Here is an 18,136-nt window from a genome sequence, read left to right on the forward strand (position 1 = left end):
AGCCAATGAAAGCTCCCAAGTCAAGCGCACAGTGACACAACTGTCACAAAGCTTGGTCAATCCCAGCGTATCGTACGCTCAAGCTGCCAGAAACACTCAACCAAGAGTGGCAGCACAACCTGCTCCCATCCCCGCACCAAATGCCTTCCGCGAATTGGTGCAATCTCTCGCGTCGGCCTCAACTAATGAGCAGCGGCAATTCGCCGCTATAAAACTCATTATGAATTTATGGAGTTAAAAATCGTCACCTTTAACTCCGCGTCCCTGATCTCACACGCCCAACGTGCCACAGCCCAAGTGTTGATTAACAGTCTGAAAGCAGACTTCTATTGCGTTTCAGAAACGAAACTAAACAGCAGGCATAACGTGCAATTCACCGGGTATAATATTATCCGGAATGACAACAACACTGGCGCTGCCCTTTTAGTCAGGAAAGACTATGAATTTGAGGAAGTCGTCATTGAAAACCTGCTGACCTCTTCCGCCGCGGCGGCAATAGTAAAAACCACTGATGGTAGACGGATTTTGGTAGTTTCTGTCTACATCAAATGCAACTCTCGGAATGAGCAACTGGGACAAGATCTTAAGATCTTGGGCAATCTCCAGTTAAAGTACAAGTACCTCATTTTCGGTGGCGACTTCAACTCTAGGCACACCTCCTGGGGCGATACGGCAGTAAATAAAAATGGGGAAACCCTGCTTAAATGGATCCAAGACCCTTGCTCGCCAGCCTATGTCGATTTGGTCTTACCAGATACTCCGACAAGACCCAGTAGTCAATCAACTATTGACTACTTCCTCCTTTCGGAGGAAACTTCACTGAACTTTCAAGTGATATCGTGCACTACTTTACCAGGCATGTCTGACCATCTCGCAGTACTACTTAAACTTTCCTCGTCCTCCCAACTGCGAAAGCGAGTGATGACTACCGTGAGGTCCTTCGCCCACACTGACTGGGACAAATTCAAGTCAGACCTTGCACCAATGCTGAACTTGAAAAAACTCGCAACTGACCGTAATCTATCAGACATGGAGATCGACGAAGCCATCACCTTGGCCACAGACGCCATTAATACTGCTACACGCAGAAACACAAGGCTCATCAAAGTCGACGAGTTACAATATAACTCAGTCCCTCACGATATCATGCTCCACATGAAAGTCAGGCAAATATGGCGTAGGAAACTCAAACGGATTTTCCACAAACACGGAAATAAAGTTAATGCTGAGTATAAAGCATTACTTTCCCGGATTAATTGTCTGAGTACAATAATTCGGCAAAGAGTGGCGATTTTCCGCAACAAAGAACTAACAAGGAAACTAGCAGATATTAAGCCCGGCCCAGATATGTTTCAGCATATCAACAGGCTAACCGGCAGACACAAATCTCGTAATATCGCTCTCTCCAAGAACGGGGAGCACATCTGCAGTGACGCTAGGAAAGCGCAAGTTCTCGCGGAATCTTTTGAGACTCAGCTCAATTCCCCTCCGCCTCAAAACAACCCGGCTATATCATCGATTGTTGACTCAACAATCAAGGCCTTCGTCTCTGAGAACTCCCAGAAACTCACTAAATTCACCACAACCAACACCTCAGTCAAACCAACGGAATCGCAACATTTTCTGAGTTTACCACAACTCACCGACTTAACCCAAAACCTCAACGGTAAAAGGTCAGCCGGACCTGATGAAATCCCGAACTTTGTAATAAAGAATCTACCCAGAGCCTCATTGAAATTCCTATTAGCAGTTTTCAACAACTGTATTAATAATGGCTACTTTCCATCCACGTGGAAAGTTGCAAAAATAATTGCGATCCGTAAAAAAGGCATTTCCAACGAGCCAAGCAATTTCAGGCCCATTTCTCTATTATCCAACCTTGGCAAACTGTTTGAGAAAGCATGGACAGTTGGGCTAGTCCAGCACTGCAACCTCAACAAAATTATCCCTGACCACCAGTTCGGATTCCGCTCCAAACACGGAACCCAGCACGCACTGAGCTACCTTCACGACACTGTTGTCTCAAGACTTAACGTCAACAACAAACCCACAGTAGCATGTGCGTTAGATTTAGAAAAGGCCTTCGACTCCGTGTGGGTAAACGGACTTATATACAAATTAATAGACAATGAATTCCCAGTCCCGATAATTAGACTTGCGTTAAGTTTCTTCGAAGATAGGCACTTTTATGTCAGCGTGGGGAATGAATTCTCCGATCTCTTGCCGGTAACATCGGGTGTACCGCAAGGATCCATTTCAGGGCCAACATTCTACAACATCTTCACGGCTGACATTCCAATCCCCGATGATGGCGTTGACCTCATCCAATTCGCCGATGATACGCTTATCTTCGCTTCAAACCTCCACCCCAACAGGGCAGCCAAAGCGGTTGAGAACTACATTGTAGTCCTCTGCAGGTACTACCGTAGTTGGGGAATCAAGATAAACGAGGGAAAAACGCAAATCTGCACTTTTAGGAGAAAATCTAGATACTTTGGTTCTAGAAGCATCCACAGGAAAGCTAAACGCTTGAAAATGAGAATCGGGAACACCACAGTGGGCAGATCTAGTTCAATGAAATACTTGGGAGTAACCCTGCATGAACTCCTCAAGTTCAAACCCCACCTCCAGCTCGCTATCAGCAAGGCACGCGGTGCAGTCAGTGGCATCTACTCTCTTCTTCGCAAGACAGTAGGTCTCAGCACCAAAACCAAACTGACACTGTATAAGACCCTGATTAGACCCGTTATCTGTTACGGAGCACCAACTTGGATCTCATGCTCCAACCAAGCCATGGCAAAATGCGAGTCATTCGAACGCCGAATCCTTAGACATTGCACAGGCTTGTCTTACAACTGGAAAACCAGAAAGATCGGCAAAAACGCCGAAGTGTATAGGCGAGTCAAAGTCAAACCACTTCGAGAACACGTTCTCACAATAATGGAAAGGTTCTTCGAAAGAACGGAGGACCACCCCAACCCATTAATTCGGCATCTCTACCAACAGGGTAAAACCTCCCCATTGGCCACATTCTTAAGGCCCTGCCAAATCGTGAATTCATCCCACAGACCGAAAATCCGCACCCTTTTTGAAACTCCCTGCCTGGTAGGAGTGGATAGAGGCTAAGCACAGTCATTTGTAAGTGCTTATTGTATATATTAGATTAAGCTAGATTAAGTTAAAATAAGTTAGGTTAAGTAAGTAAATTTCAACCTTCTCGCGTCTTTAGTGCAGGCGCAGTATTGAAAAGTCAAGATTGTACAACAAATTGTCAAGATCCATGTATGTAAAAAATTATATACTAAGTAAGTAAATTACAGAGAAGGTCGGGTTGGCCAAACAATGTAATAGTCACCCGTTTGATAGAGTTAAGATCAATTAGCCATTATTTAAGCTAGCATTAAGTAACCATTGTCTAGTTGTAAGTCACTATTTAAATAAATGAATTGAATTGAATTGAATTGATTTGGAAACTGGTTTTGCCAGTTATGATTCGGCTTTTGTACTGAAAAGTCACTACTGTCAATACTGTGATACATTTTTCAACGCGTTTTTCCCAAAACACTTGACCATTCGCTTTGAAATTTCAATATGTCATTGTGCAAATAAAGAAGAAAAAGAAGACGAGACAAAACCTGCCTAAGATGGAGCGATGACGTAGATCAAACAGCTTTTAGAGGTATCGAATTGGGGGACCTCGGCGCAAAATCGGGGTGTCCGGGGTTCCTTACTAAGGCAGGCCTAGACCGGTTATTGCCCCGTTGATGATGATTTCCTCTCATAATATAATTCAATATACAGTCTAGATACAACTTTTATGCAACCTATCCAAAACCAGATTGCGCACATCGCAGGATATGAGTTAATGTTCAGATGTATGTATATTTAATCCGTCTTAGAATAAAGTTGCAAGAATAGGAGATCGGTCGTTCACTTAAACTCATGCTTGACCAGGTATATTTTTCCGTCAGCAAGTGCATCGAAGCTTTGGAGACATGGAATTGCCTCACGGAATTTTGCTGGCATGTAAGTTCTGGCGAGTCGTCGTACAAGAGTGATCGTTAAAATCCTACCGATGAAACACCAGCCTAGCACTTCTTTTGGGATTGGACCGTTCTGTGCCTTACAATTTTAGGGCAATTCACTCTACAATAGTGATTTTCATTGAATATAGCCAGCAATGGTTTTTTTTTCTTTGCCACTTCTGCCTTCTAATTAACATCAACATACCGATGCCTAGTTAGTGCTTTAGTAGAACACTAATATTTGTGCTTGGTTTTGTTGATTCCGATGAGTTCCTTTCTCATAAGTTAGTATTTTGACGCGGGACTGCTGATATTAAGCGCAAAGGAAACAAAGAATATTCCAAAGCTGGCACTAAACTAGCCCCTTTCAGAGAAACGCTTTAAAGCGGCTTCTTATCTTTTGTGAATTACAATATATTTTGTTCTAAAAATAATAAATTTTGTACCTTATTCCTACAATACATTAGACACTTCGCTTAATTCCCTAGAGGTAAATTCGCCCTCAATGCAGACATTTCTTTTGAGTTCATTGGTTTCAAGTTCGATCCTTTGAACGGCAGCTTATGTTCGATATCTCTGTGTTCATTGACCAGAATTTTTTGCTCAGACCGGAGTTTGTTAATTTCGCTGTCAATTTGTACTTTATCTGTAACAAAAATTACCATTGGGGCTAAGTATGCAGGCGAAGGAAAGTATGAGTTGACAGTACCTTTCTCTAACATTTCCAGAGCCTTTTTCCGATCCAGTTTAACTAGCATCGATCCAATGGTTGTCCACACTTTCTGCTCGTTGTGTTTGTTTATTTCTCGGATTGCTTCACGAGTTTGCTGCCGACGCTTGTCCAATTGAATGATTTCTTGTTTGTTTACCATGATTTTGTCCGCAACCGTCTCCGATGCGAAGAGCAAATCTAACACTTTCTGGACGCCAGGTTTTGCAGCCATCTGGAAGCAATTATTGTTTTAGCTTAGGGAAATGATATATGAGTACTAGACAAGGCTTTCACAGAATTACCCCTGTAACTACAGCTGTATTCCTGCCATTTTCCATGATTACCTTTCAGTCTTCCGTGACAGCTCTTTATTTTCTAACAAAGTAAACTCCTGGAAAATTTCTGGTAGAATACCACAATAGAAATCTAATTCTTTAGTTAAAGATTGGAATCAAATTCGCTCCACTCCTAACCTGGACGTAAACCAAACACCAAACAAATGAGCATCAGCTGTACATATGTACACATGTCAATTTTCCCGGCGTGGAAGGTTGGGGTTTTATGACAGGAGTGAATTTGGTTTGTTTTCTAATATTCTGCCCCTGGTAAAGTCGCTCGTTTCCATCTCCTTTAGTTATTTGGTCCTCCCAGTGAATTCTTTGCACATTTGCTGACAAATGCACTTTGACGAGGCGACTGTAAAGCGACTTTTAGACGAGTCCTTGCTCATCGTGCGTGAATTCGAAGATCTTATTGATTCCTATGTTCTGGTAAGTATGTTTGTATGGGAAGTTTGGCAAAAAATATATTATCATCATCATCAACGGCGCAACCACCGGTATCCGGTCTAGGCCTGCCTTAATAAGAAACTCCAGACATCCCGGTTTTGCGCTGAGGTCCACCAATTCGATATCCCTAAAAGCTGTCTGGCGTCCTGACCTACGCCATCGCTCCATCTTAGGCAGAGTCTGCCTCGTCTCCTTTTTCTACCATAGATATTGCCCTTATATACTTTCCGGGTGGGGTCATCCTCATCCATACAGATTAAGTGACCCGCCCAGCGTAACCTATTGAGCCGGATTTTATCCACAACCGGACGGTCATGGTATCGCGGTGCGGTACGGAATCGTCCATCCTCATGCAGGGGGCCAAAGGTTCTTCGAAGGATTCTTCTCTTGAAAGCGGCCAAGAGTTCGCAATTCTTCTTGCTAAGAACCCAAGTTTCCGAGAAATATACGAGGACTGGCAAGATCATAGTCTTGTAGGCTCTGTTGGCTGACAACAACCGTGCGCGGATTTCATCATCGTAGCTGTTATCGGTTGTGATTTTCGACCCTAGATAGGAGAAATTGTCAACGGTCTCAAAGTTGTATTCTCCTGTCCTTATTCTTCCTGTTTGACCAGTGCGGTTTGATCTTGTTGGTCGATTCGTCTTCGGTGCTGACGTTGCCATATTCCAACAGTTTTTCCATCGCTTGCCGTAGAGAGAAAATCTGATCTGTTGCTGATTTGCCTGGAGTGAAACCTCTTTGGGCCAATGATGTTCTCAGCGTATGGGGCTATCCGGCCTAGCAAGATAGAGGAGAACATCTTATAGATGGTACTCAGTAACATGATAACTCTATAATTGCTGCATTGTGTGATATCTCCCTTTTTATGAATGAGACAGATGATGCCTCTTTGCTAGTCGTCAGGCATTGATTCGCTGTCCCACATCTTGAGCACAAGTTGATGAACCACTTGGTGTAACTGGTCGCCTCCATATTTAACCGATTCGGCTGTAATTCCATCGGCTCCTGGCGACTTATGATTTTTTAGCCGATGAATTGCACGGACTGTTTCTCCTAAACTTGGTTGTGGCAGTATTTGTCTGTCGTCTTCAGTTGGCGGGACCTCCAACTCGCCGATGTTCTGGTTGTTCAGTAGCTCATCAAAGTACCCAACCCATCGCTCTAATATACCCATTCTGTCGGAAATCAGATTTCCCTTTTTGTCTCGGCAGGATGAACATCGAGGTGTATAAGGCTTCATCCTGCTGACTTGTTGGTAAAACTTCCACGCCTGGTGCGGTTGCTCCCTGTACTTTTCTAGTTCACAGACTTATTGGTTCTCCCAGGCGTCCTTTTTCCGTCTGTGAAGTCGCTTCTCCGCTCGACGGAGTCGTGATAAGTCTCTGCGCGTGCCCGCGTTTTTGAGAATGCAATATTACTCGGTATGCGGCATTCTTCCGTTCCGTTGCTAGCTTACATTCATCGTCAAACCAGCCGTTCCGACTCCTTTTGCGGCTGGGGCCAAGTATGTTGATGGCCGTATCCATGATAACGTTCTTCAGGTGATTGTGAAGATCATTTGTTGATGCTTCATCCCCAGGTCCTCTGTTGACTGCGGTTATTGCGGCATCCATTTCCCTCTTATAGGTGTCACAGAGGACTGTGTTGTGGATGGCTTCAGTGTTCACTCTCGCCTGATTGTCAGAGGGGATTCTAGGTGGTATTGTTATTCGAGCTCGGAGCACCATGCCAACGAAATAGTGGTCCGAAACTATATTGGCCCCCCTATATGTTCTGACATTCATCAAGGCTGAGAGGTGGCGGCACGTATTTTCGTTCAATGTTGCTATCATGGGAGATAGCAACATCAATAATATACCCGGAGGAACCTGTTTTGTCAACTAACAGTACGTCAGCCTTGTGCGGTATGCGGCATTCAGTTATAAATGTCCGGTCCTAGTAGATGCTGTAAGCAGCACTACCAAGTACGGCTTGTGGCTCATATCGGTAAACCGGACATGTTCCCGTGATCAGCCCTTGCCTGTATGTAAGGTTTGGCTGAATCACCTTACATGCAGCATTATGCCTCTTCGTGTATTGCACCGGTGCCATTGCAGTGCAGCCAGAAATAAAACATTCTTCACTGATCGTTATCCACCATTTTTGTAAGCTCGAGTGACGACCACGCCGTCCTCAATAGCACAAATGAATCCCTCCGTCTCAGCAAAGAGCTCTACAGCACAGCCATTTGTTCGACAAATGACTGCCGAAGACAATTCACGTGTTTACCGTGCATTGCCTTCGACTTCCATTCATCGATCCGTTCTTGATCCGACTTCAACCCAATCAGCGGATTAAAAGATCGATCCTTCAAGTTAAGTGGAGTCAGCCCACAGTCTGCCTTACAAACAGCTGTATGCAAGGAATTCGCCGCTCTTTGCTGTAATATAAAGCGCGCAGTAAGTCGATTTGGCGGTGATGTGCCGCCACGTCAACTACATCCCTACCTCCGATGTCACGAGGCAAGTTCATCCGTTCTACGACAGAGTTTGGATGATGCATTCGGAATTTGGACAGTAGTGCATATCCATCGCTGGACGTTCTCCAAATCGGTTTTCGTCCACGGCAATATTCCGAATTCAAAAGCCAGTCAAGGGATAGCGAATACATTCAATGCGCACATTTTATTCTATGCGATTTCAGTAACAGCTTTAGACGTCGCAGGAATTCGGATAGCAGAGCATCCTTCAGATCTCCAACTCGAGCATGGGAATTCCAAGGTATTTTTAGAAATCTGTTTCGATCATATCTTGGATGTGGAGGTCACCAATGTCCGGAACGCAGCTCTCGATAACCTTTGCGAATGGCTTGGATTCGACACTTGTTTAATTCAAATTGCATCCGAATACGACGGCTAAACATATCTAAGGTGGTCGTCAGTACCAGAATACAACTTGATGCCATTGTATATGAATAGCCTCTGAGGTATTAGCACCATCAGATGAACGCACTGATAAGGTGGTATGCCACCCTAAACATATCTAAGGTGGTCGTCAGTACCAGAATACAACTTGATGCCATTGTATATGAATAGCCTCTGAGGTATTAGCACCATCAGATGAACGCACTGATAAGGTGGTATGCCACCCTTATATGAATATCGCCAAAAACGTTATTAATTTCGGATCAATGCAATACAGACGTAGGACATCGATTAGCTAGCCAGGTATGCGAGACGGTGTCGAAAGCCTCGGCATAATCGATATAGCAATTAAAGAGGTTTTGTTAGTCTCTAGTGGCTTGTCCTACAACTACCGAGTCGATAATGAGTTTCTCTTTGCAACCCCGTGATCCGACCCGGCAGCTCCTTCTGCTTTGTAGAGAGTTGGCAAGCAAGTAATCGGTCTTGTGTCTGCGGAATCCTACACCGTATTTTTTTTAGGGAAAAGTTACGTAATTCCCCCAGTGAGGAAAAGTGGAAATTCCTCCGGCCGACTAATGACCGGATTCACGCTATGTGCCAACTAACTGTGTATACTGGTAAATTTTTTGTACCATAAGTTCTGCACCCGATCCAGACCAGAGCCTCTCCAGTTCTTCGAGCTGTTTATGGCTCGTTGAACCTCGTCTTCGGTAACATCTGCGAAATTCATGCCAGGCGTAGTGGCATTGCACGTGTCTTCGGCAGTGATTCTCTCAGCATGCTGGGCCGGCAACCCCCAAAGTCCACCCCAATATTCTTTCGCTTCCGTTACCGACAACTGTACTGTCTGGACGCTCTGTCCGGATTCATTGAGAGATCTGAAAAAACTCCGCTAGTTCCTCGCGCACGTTGCATTCTGAACACGTCCGGATTGACTTTCACCGTACCGTCGTAACCGACTGCATATGTCAGAAACTTCCTTCTTTAGTGTTTCATGGGGGATGGTATAGGTTCTGTAAACCCTCCGCACTCTATTCCTCACCCATCTGCTGGCATTGCCAAAGCCGATTTGAATCAGTCTAGCAATGTACTGTCTTAGTGAGTCTCGCCAACGTTACAGTAGCGACATATCAACAAACTGTCGAGATACAATTTCGTCGTTGATTTGAGATCTGGAGGTGCATGGAGCCTGGAAATACCTGGTCTATGCAAAAGATCCATTTCCGAGAATTCTACACACGCTCTTTGGAATTCGTCCCGAACCGCAGCAGAGATTTCAGCTGGACGGTAGAGAAGAGTGTTTCGTTGAGTCCTGAAACTGTTGCCTGCAGTGTGGCGTGGTGTTATTGATGCCGCCGCTTCTGACCCCATCGACCCTTGGTCACTAGTTTCCGCGATGACCTCAAGTTGAACACGCTCCCTGATGAAAGCCGGGATTGTGTCGCTGCGAGTAATGAAGCGGTACTGGTCTGCGACTCGCTGCACGGTCACATGCGCGAATTGAGGAAAACACTCGACGAATCTCTGGTGTAGAGGGGCAGTAAGATGTTGTACTCGCCCCCGTCGTTGTCCGTTGAGCTATTACCCAACCATACAAAACTGTAAAATTCAATGTCATACAAAATTTTTGAGGTTATATCAAATAATGAAAAAAATGGTTACCGAGGCATTATGCTGGTTCCAATAAGAAAAATTGTAGTATATTTTCTTGGACCAAATAAACTTATTAAACACAAATTTAAGAAATCAGTCATATCACATATTTATAAGTAGAAAACATACTTTTGATCATATTATTCCTAAGGCAGATATGAGGCAGAGTTTTATAGGTTGTATCTACCCTAGACAGAAGCGGCAGTCATTAAATTTTTTGTTTCAATTTTTCGCTAATTTTCTTGGATATCCCAATTTATATAATAAATGGAACTTCGTTCCTGGATATATTTGCTATTTAAGACTGAATGAAAAAACATTGAAGAATGATGTAACTGATTCCCGGAATACGATATTTGTTTAAAAATGTAGCCAAAAAACCCTGTACCCACTTATAAGCTTTTATAACTACGCTTTCGATTCAGCCACGCACCGAAGTGGCCAATGAGACGTGCAATCCATCAACCTCTTGTATCATTTTACCAAGAGAGTTGCCACTCATTTAGTGTACACTGCCTCTGCCCCACATAGAAGGTTTCCCAAGTATTAGCGCTCTCCTGGGCATGGAACCTCGGCAGTGTTAGCTATAACGCAACTCGTCCACCATCGATGGTGATTTCGATGCGAAGGTTACGTCGGGAATGCTTTCTTTTCTACCTGGACGTGTATTCGGTGTTTACTGGAAAAACTACGACGCTTGTTCTAGCCGCCATTCCGAGAATTCGTTTCTGTCTGGAATATGAGTGCCGCATGCCCTATTCAAGGGCCCTAACATCCCCAGAGTATCAAGCCTGCGACGGAAGTTTGGCATCGCCTTATTCGATATTAAATTTACACTGGAAAACGTCACCCCTGGCCACTGAATCTAAACAAAGTCCCGGGCTCATGCAAGAATCCTAAGGCGGGTGCCGCCCTGAACCCAAATGGTAGCGGTACCTAATAAATCGGGGTGCCATGAAGCTGAATTCTTGCTCCAGTACTATTCTCTGATAAGCTGATCTAGTGAGCTTTAGCTCTGCAGCGAACTGGCCTAGCAACTCATGAGCCAGTTGCACGCCGGTGCTTATTGATCTATGAGATGCGGATCATGTTAAGTCTGTCCTAACTCTATTCAATTCAGCTCTGAAGGCTGGATACTCATCCCGAGCCCGAGCAGTATGTGCAACGTCATCACCACCTCCCTGCAGAGAATCCAACTCTCTTTTTCGTTGCAAGTATTCGATTTGCATCTGCGCTATGCTGCCCTCCTCTCAGGGAGATTGCAGACGTGTGCCCATAATCTAAGCTTTTGCCCGAATTCGTATCCTAAATTTTATTCAATCAATGTTTATTTTCGCACACTAAGAAGTTTCTTTGCGTATTGCTCAGTAACTTCCACCACAGCGCATTTGTTCTAGGCTAGAAAACAAACCCTTCTCTCCTAGTAGTCTCTTGATCACTTCACAGTACATACGTTTGTTTGTTGTTTTCGGAAGTAATTCGACGAGGACTCCACCGCCCTTCGTGTTCCGCTTCTGCTCCATTGTCGGTCCTTTAAGGGGTTACACTGAGGAGTTCCGCAAAGGTCTTACAATTCGTCGGCTTGATAAGCAAACCTGATGGTTTATCCCACATAGGACATTCGTCGTTCAGCACACTATACACTGCTTTATGCCGATGATGTTTTTCCAGCGTCTAATAGCAAAAATTATCTCGAGCAACTTGTCCAAAAATGGAATGATCGCCTCATGCAACACGGTCTCAGATTGAATCTGAATAAAACTGAATTTTTGACGACCGATCGCCATGAAGCAGGCACAATCACTGTGAGCGGCAGTGATCTGCCGAGAACTGAGCGATTTAGATATCTCGAGTCAATGCTATCAGCCAATGGTGAACTGCGTTATGAAACTGCTTCATGCATTCACGCAACCTGGATGAAGTGGCGTTCCACAACTGGTGTTCTTTATGATCGACGTATCAACGAAAGTGTTAAATCTAAAATTTACCGCAATGCCGTCCGTGCTGTCGCTGTTTATGTTTCTGAGCTTTGGCCGACTATAAAAGACAATGAACGGTGTCTTGCGGTAATGTTGCTTTAGACTAGTGGCGTGACACGTTTTGATCACATTCGAAGTGAGAATATCCGCAATCGATATGCAGTTGCACCGATCGTGGAAAAATTGCGAGAGAGGCATCTTCGATGGTATGGTCACGTAATTCACCCTAACGAGAATTCACTCGATGAAATTGGTTTGAACATCGAAGTCAATGATAAACAACCAGTAACCGGGCCGAGACAACGGTAGTTTGATCTGCAAGATTGAGATTTGAAAGCCTCGCGATTGCATCCAGATCATGCATTTGATAGAACCAAATGGCTAAACCGATCACGACGAGCCGAACCCACTTGCGAACGGGACAAAGGCTGAAGAAAAAAAAACCTTTGTTTTGGAGCTCCACCATTCGTAGCCGCTTTAATTTTAGGCAGGCGGTTTTCTGACGACGCGGCATGATGTTGTATCTTGTCGCCCTTCACCTTCCTCTTTTGAGCCCTGCAGACTACCTGAGTGAAATCTCTTTTCACTTCGCCTCCCTCCCTCCCTCCTTCGTCCTTAAATTTCGGGTAATATATCATCCTTTATTTATATCTTCTGATTTTTCTGGTTTCTTTTTACCGTATCAAATCTAAAGTGCATTGCTGAAGTTTTATAATATTCTAGGATTTTTATGTAGAAAACCATTGGAATAAACTACCACCATCATGGAGGTCTACATTCAAACATATGCCACCACATGTGCTGAAAGAACTTTTGATTCCTCAATGCGAAAACAGAGTTGTGTGGCCTCTTTCGCTCCTAGCACTTAGGAATATAATTGGTAGATTAGCACTACCAAGAAAATTCAATGTCCAGGTATTGCTATTTCAATCCACACCAGTATCGACTCTTCAAATCATGTAATTCTCAGAATGACAACGATTCCATGAAAAAGTCCCATTATTCAACCCATCCAAGATTGAAAATGTTAATTTCGAAGCAAGTGAAACCTAAAAAGATGCACGAAATGGACAACATGGCAAAACTTTGCGGTGAAAATGCAAAAAAGTATTCAACTGTTTACATCGTTGATTTTGGAGCAGGCATCGGGCACTTAGCGAGGCGCTTGGCATTTGAGCACCATCTGAAAGTTTGCTGCATTGAAATGAAAGGTGAATTTAACCAGCAAGCCAGGTAATTGTAAGAGTCTAGCCAATATGCACCACAAACATAGTTTGGTTTCTAAATTATTTTCATATTCCAGACAAATTGATCAGCAATTTATTGAACGGGGCAAAAAGTACTTACCACCTGAATGTCTTTCTAATTACTCGAAACCGATTCACTTAACAATGACTCTTACAGAAGACATAACACCAGAAGTGTTCATTCAATACATTCGAGATGCCTTTGGTCTAAGCGACTGTGATAACTTCACGTTTGGTATTGTCGGGTTGCATCCATGTGGGAATCTTACTGCAATCCTTCTGAAACTATTCTTACGAATCAAAGAAGCGAAATTCCTGAACATCATTGGGTGCTGCTATATGAAGCTGACTACGAGCACGGAAGGGGCACAATTCAAAGGATATCCTCTTAGCCGGTATTTGTTAAATAGACCAGAACCATTATCTAAATTGTCGTATGAAGCCAGAGAGGCAGCTTGCCATGCAATCGAGAACTATGCAATGAGGCTGGAGACTAGAAATTATGAATATTTGAAGGTGCATGCATATCGTGCTGCTTTGGAACGAATTCTTGTCAAGAACTGGCCGCATTTTAAACATGCGGGGTTGAGAGGAGTGAAGAATACAGAGTTGCTGACCTTTTCAGAGTAAGTACAAAAATCATTCATTTGAAGCAGTTTTCATGTGCTTACCCTCCTAGGTATGCTAAAATGGCAGTAGCTAACTTATCCATTACACTCAATGACGATGAGCTAGAATCAGAGCAAGTGCAATTAGATCTCGAAATATGGAATCATGTAGTGATTTTCTACACATTAAGACTAATGTTTGCGCCTCTTGTTGAAAGCATTATTTTATATGATCGGCTTCTATATCTCATGGAAAAGGGTAACTTGACGAAGATGAACTGGAAAATAATTGAAATAATCATCCTGATTTTCATAGGCTCTGACGCATCGATCAAAATAGTTTTCGATCCAACTATCTCTCCTAGAAACCATATTCTGATTGCTGGAAAAAGGTAACAATCAGAAACGTGGGAACAAATTAGGGTGCTCATCAATTAATTTAGTCGAAGGAAAGATCGCCATGTTATGAACCTTTTCCGAAGAACTCCAAATAAATATGAATAACGACAGAACGGAATGAGTTCAAATTAAGTTTAATAAAGCTTTATATTTTTAAAACAGCGTTTGAATATTTAGTCTTTCTGACGACCACTGTTATATGGTGTCTCCGATTGTGAAATACTTCCAGCATTCGATCCAATGCAGCCTCATATTGTTTTGTTCAAGAAAATAGAGTTGGTTTTGCATACGGTTAGAGAGAGACGTGTGTTAAAAAAAAAACAAATTTTGCGACTTTACCTATAGGCATCGCAAGTTAGAAAAGTTCAAAGGACATGTCCGAATATTTTGCCAATTAAACATCCGAGAGAGCAATGAAAATTATTTCTGAAGTCGTGTAAGTAATAAGATCAAGAGAGATCTGTGTGAAATGCAGAATTCATCCTGCAGAATGAAATCGTAACATTATAACTTGGCTGACGCTCAGTTCATATATATATGCGTTTGCCGTGTAGGACTTAGTACGTCAATCACATCTATGCGTAATAGTAGCCGTTTCTAAGTAATATGATTCAGCTACCCCACGACTTTCGGAAAGATTGCGCTTTTTCTCTATGGGTTTTATGACAGTCAATATTAGGTTGAAGTATTGCTTCTCACGGTGGTTGTGGAAAAAGCCGGGATATCCGTTGCAACTACAACATTTGAAACGAATTGGAATAAAGACACATGCAAATAAGACTATGTCATGAGACCTTTTCATGAACTGGTCAGGCCAGGCCTCCTAGAGATAGTTCTTGTGGATCGACGTCAAAGCGAAGCTCTCAAGTAATTAATTACCTATTGGAGCACGCTTCAGTGGAACCACAAGCACGATCACCACGATTTTACTTGTCCCAAATAATTCGCGGTATCATATTATCACTTGCGAAGATCAATTATCATACCTTATTTAAACCTTAAGCTGATCTCGGCTGAAGAAACTATCAGGAAACTTATCGGCAAAATTTGACTGGCGAAAGACAACGTCGGTAGAGCTAATTTCATTGATTCAACGTTTGTCCATTCAAAATTCCTTTATCCCTTAGAAAGACTGTGCAGTTATCAAGGAGGGGAAGCCCCAGAAAAATAATCTACCTTTCTTTATTAGTATTTATGGGGAGTGTCTGTGAGCACTAGAAAAAGTGGACTACACATTCTGTCAAAAAAGTACTTGGATTTAATAATTTAAATAAACCGCGCTAACGATTTTTCAAATATTTTTGTACAAGCTGGCAACACCATAGTTATTATGCACCATTTGGAAACAATCTGTCAATCAGGTTATTAACAGCAGTTCATTGAATCAGTATATATCGATATTGCGTTATGACTTTTATGATGAATATTAAGAATCTGCCTTAAATATTGCATAGGAAATGGAATTTCGTGTTCAGACTCATTAAAAATGCTAATAAAAGCTTATGGTGATCCAGTTTTATCAAAAACGCAGGCCTACCACTGATACAATGCATTCAAAGGAGACTGTAAACTGGCTGAAGATTTGCATCGTTCTGGACGATCATCAACAGATGAAAACAGAAAGGTGAAGAAAATGAGGTTTGAAACTTGACATTCTAGCTTAGGAAAAGTAGGACGACACCTCAATAGCTCTCATGAGTAGGTTCGTTTGATTTTGGTCCATAATATGGGCACGTCACGTATCGTAGTATACTTGTTCTAAAAGAGTTGAATATTCTTTTAAAAGGTCATCGTAAACACACCTCATTGGACATGTTAGATTGCATCAATTCTTATTCTACATTCATGGAAAGTAAAATAAATGGTGATGAGACATGGGTCTATGAATTTGACTTGGAAGACAAAAGACCAGCCGAAATAAAAAAAAACATTCATTGAAGGAACTGGAAGCCATATCGAAAATCGCCTAGGAAAAATGTGCTTTACATTAGATGGAGCCTGACAGAATAAATATTGCGGAATAATTTAATAGTTTGTGTTTTATTTACAAATTCTGCGTACTTTCTTTGAAGAATGAATGCTAAAATTCGGCATTAAAAATACTAAGGTCAATGTATCCCGATCGACAAAGCAAGCCAAGACATGTCGATCAGGAAAGATGTTTAGCGATAAAGTTAACCTTCCCGAAATTAAATGATAGCGATTTAGTGAGAAAAGGAATTAACTAATTTCCCTTGGCGGTTGCTAACCATTACAAATGTCGAAGAATCATATCAAGCTATCAATCAAGCTTGAGCTAAAAATGATTGAAAAACGCGGCCTATGCATCAAGCCTGGTAAGCGGTTCATTCACTGATATTTGGCGGTGTTGATCTGTGCGATGAAACGCCTCTACCATAAGTTTTTCGTTAATAAAACACTGGCCAATTGGCAAATTTACAACAATGCCAACCAGGAAGCAAAGAAACTGCATCCTGTCGCACGGGGGGCCAGGTTAAAGAGGACGCATGATAGGGCATCCCCTTGTCGTAGACCGTTGTTGATGTCGAATGGTTTTGAGAGTGATCCTGCTGCTTTTATCCGGCTTCGCACATTGGTCAGGATCAGCCCAGTACAAAGGTCATCAATTTCGTCGGTATACCGAATTCTCTCATAGCCGTGTACAGTTTTACCCTGCCTATGCTATCATAGGCGCTTTAAAGTGAATGAAAAGATGGTGCACCTTATGTCCATATTCCAACAGTTTTTCCATCGCTTGCCTCAGAGAGAAAATCTGATCTGTTGCTGATTTGTCTGGAGTGAAACCTCTTTGGGCCAATGATGTTCTGAGCGTATGGGGCTATCCGGCCTAGCAAGATAGAGGAGAATATCTTATAGATGGTACTCAGCAACGTGATACCTCTATAATTGCTGCACTGTGTAATATCTCCGTTTTTATGAATGAGACAGATAATGCCTAATGTCGTCAGACATTGATTCGCTGTCCCACATCTTGAGCACAAGTTGATGAACTACTTGGTGTAATTGGTCGCCTCCATATTTAACCAATTCGACTGTAATTCCATCGATTCCTGGCGACTTATGATTTTTAAGCCGATGTATTGCAGGGACTGTTTCTTGTATCTGTGATGGCAGTATTTTCGAGTTCACAGACCTGTTGGCTCTCCCAGGATTCCTTTTTCCGTCTGTGAAGTCGCTTCTCCGCTCGCCGGAGTTCGTCATAAGTCTCTGCCCGTGCCCGCGTTCTTTGAGAATGCAACATTACTCGGTATGCAGCATTCTTCCGTTCCGTTTCTAGCTTATATTCATCATCAAACCAGCAGTTCCGACTGTTTTTGCGGCTGGGGCCAAGTATGTTTGTGACTGTATTTATGATAACGTTCTTCAGGTGATTGTGAAGATCATTTGTTGATGCTTTATCTAGAGGATCTCTGTTGACTTCGGTTATTGCGGCATCCATTTCCCTCTTATAGGTGTTGTCGAGGGCTGTGTTATGGATGGCTTCATTGTTAACTCTCGCCTGATTGTCAGAGGGGATTCTGGGTGGTGTTGTTATTCGAGCTCGGAGCACCATGCCAACGAGATAGTGATCCGAGTCTATATTGGCCCCCCTATAAGTTCTGACATTCATCAAGGATGGGAGGTGACGGCGGAAAGTGGTGCCATCTGGAGAGGCCCACGTATGTTTGCCCCTGTATTTTTGTGGACCACTTGCCGCGCAAACCAGGTATCTACAAAAACCATTTCGTGTGGCACTGCTAATTGAATAATCCGCAGTCCGCTAACATTTGTATTTTAATGTAAGCTATGAGAACCAACG

General features: G+C 42.9%; 2 protein-coding genes and 1 long non-coding RNA gene across 4 annotated transcripts; 2 read left to right on the plus strand and 1 right to left on the minus strand.

Annotated features, from left to right (window-relative positions):
• Nucleotides 1-4,445: 4,445 nt before the first annotated feature.
• On the minus strand, nucleotides 4,446-5,221 carry LOC119647105 (p53 and DNA damage-regulated protein 1). 2 transcript variants are annotated; one of them, XM_038047883.1, is made up of 3 exons: nucleotides 5,040-5,221; nucleotides 4,735-4,969; nucleotides 4,446-4,671 (listed from the first exon to the last, which is right to left on the minus strand). In XM_038047883.1, exons 1-3 carry the CDS (start codon nucleotides 5,073-5,075, stop codon nucleotides 4,502-4,504), a joined length of 441 nt encoding a protein of 146 aa, XP_037903811.1. In that variant the 5' UTR covers nucleotides 5,076-5,221; the 3' UTR covers nucleotides 4,446-4,501. The 2 variants fall into 2 exon arrangements, with proteins under 2 accessions (XP_037903811.1, XP_037903812.1); XM_038047884.1 differs by having other exon boundaries at nucleotides 4,448-4,671; nucleotides 5,082-5,221.
• A 75-nt stretch (nucleotides 5,222-5,296) lies between these two features.
• LOC119647104 (protein RRNAD1) lies at nucleotides 5,297-14,429 on the plus strand. Its single transcript, XM_038047882.1, has 6 exons — nucleotides 5,297-5,507; nucleotides 12,786-12,977; nucleotides 13,033-13,295; nucleotides 13,366-13,935; nucleotides 13,989-14,176; nucleotides 14,234-14,429. The coding sequence occupies exons 1-6, from the start codon at nucleotides 5,415-5,417 to the stop codon at nucleotides 14,311-14,313; spliced, it is 1,386 nt and encodes a 461-aa protein (XP_037903810.1). The 5' UTR covers nucleotides 5,297-5,414; the 3' UTR covers nucleotides 14,314-14,429.
• A 1,236-nt stretch (nucleotides 14,430-15,665) lies between these two features.
• Nucleotides 15,666-16,347, plus strand: LOC119661517. Its single transcript, XR_005250588.1, has 2 exons — nucleotides 15,666-15,940; nucleotides 16,103-16,347. It is a non-coding gene; the product is annotated as an uncharacterized LOC119661517 (long non-coding RNA).
• The last annotated feature ends 1,789 nt before the right edge of the window (nucleotides 16,348-18,136 follow it).

Source organism: Hermetia illucens, chromosome 1 (genome assembly GCF_905115235.1).
Source record: "Hermetia illucens chromosome 1, iHerIll2.2.curated.20191125, whole genome shotgun sequence".
Lineage (NCBI taxonomy): Eukaryota > Metazoa > Arthropoda > Insecta > Diptera > Stratiomyidae > Hermetia > Hermetia illucens.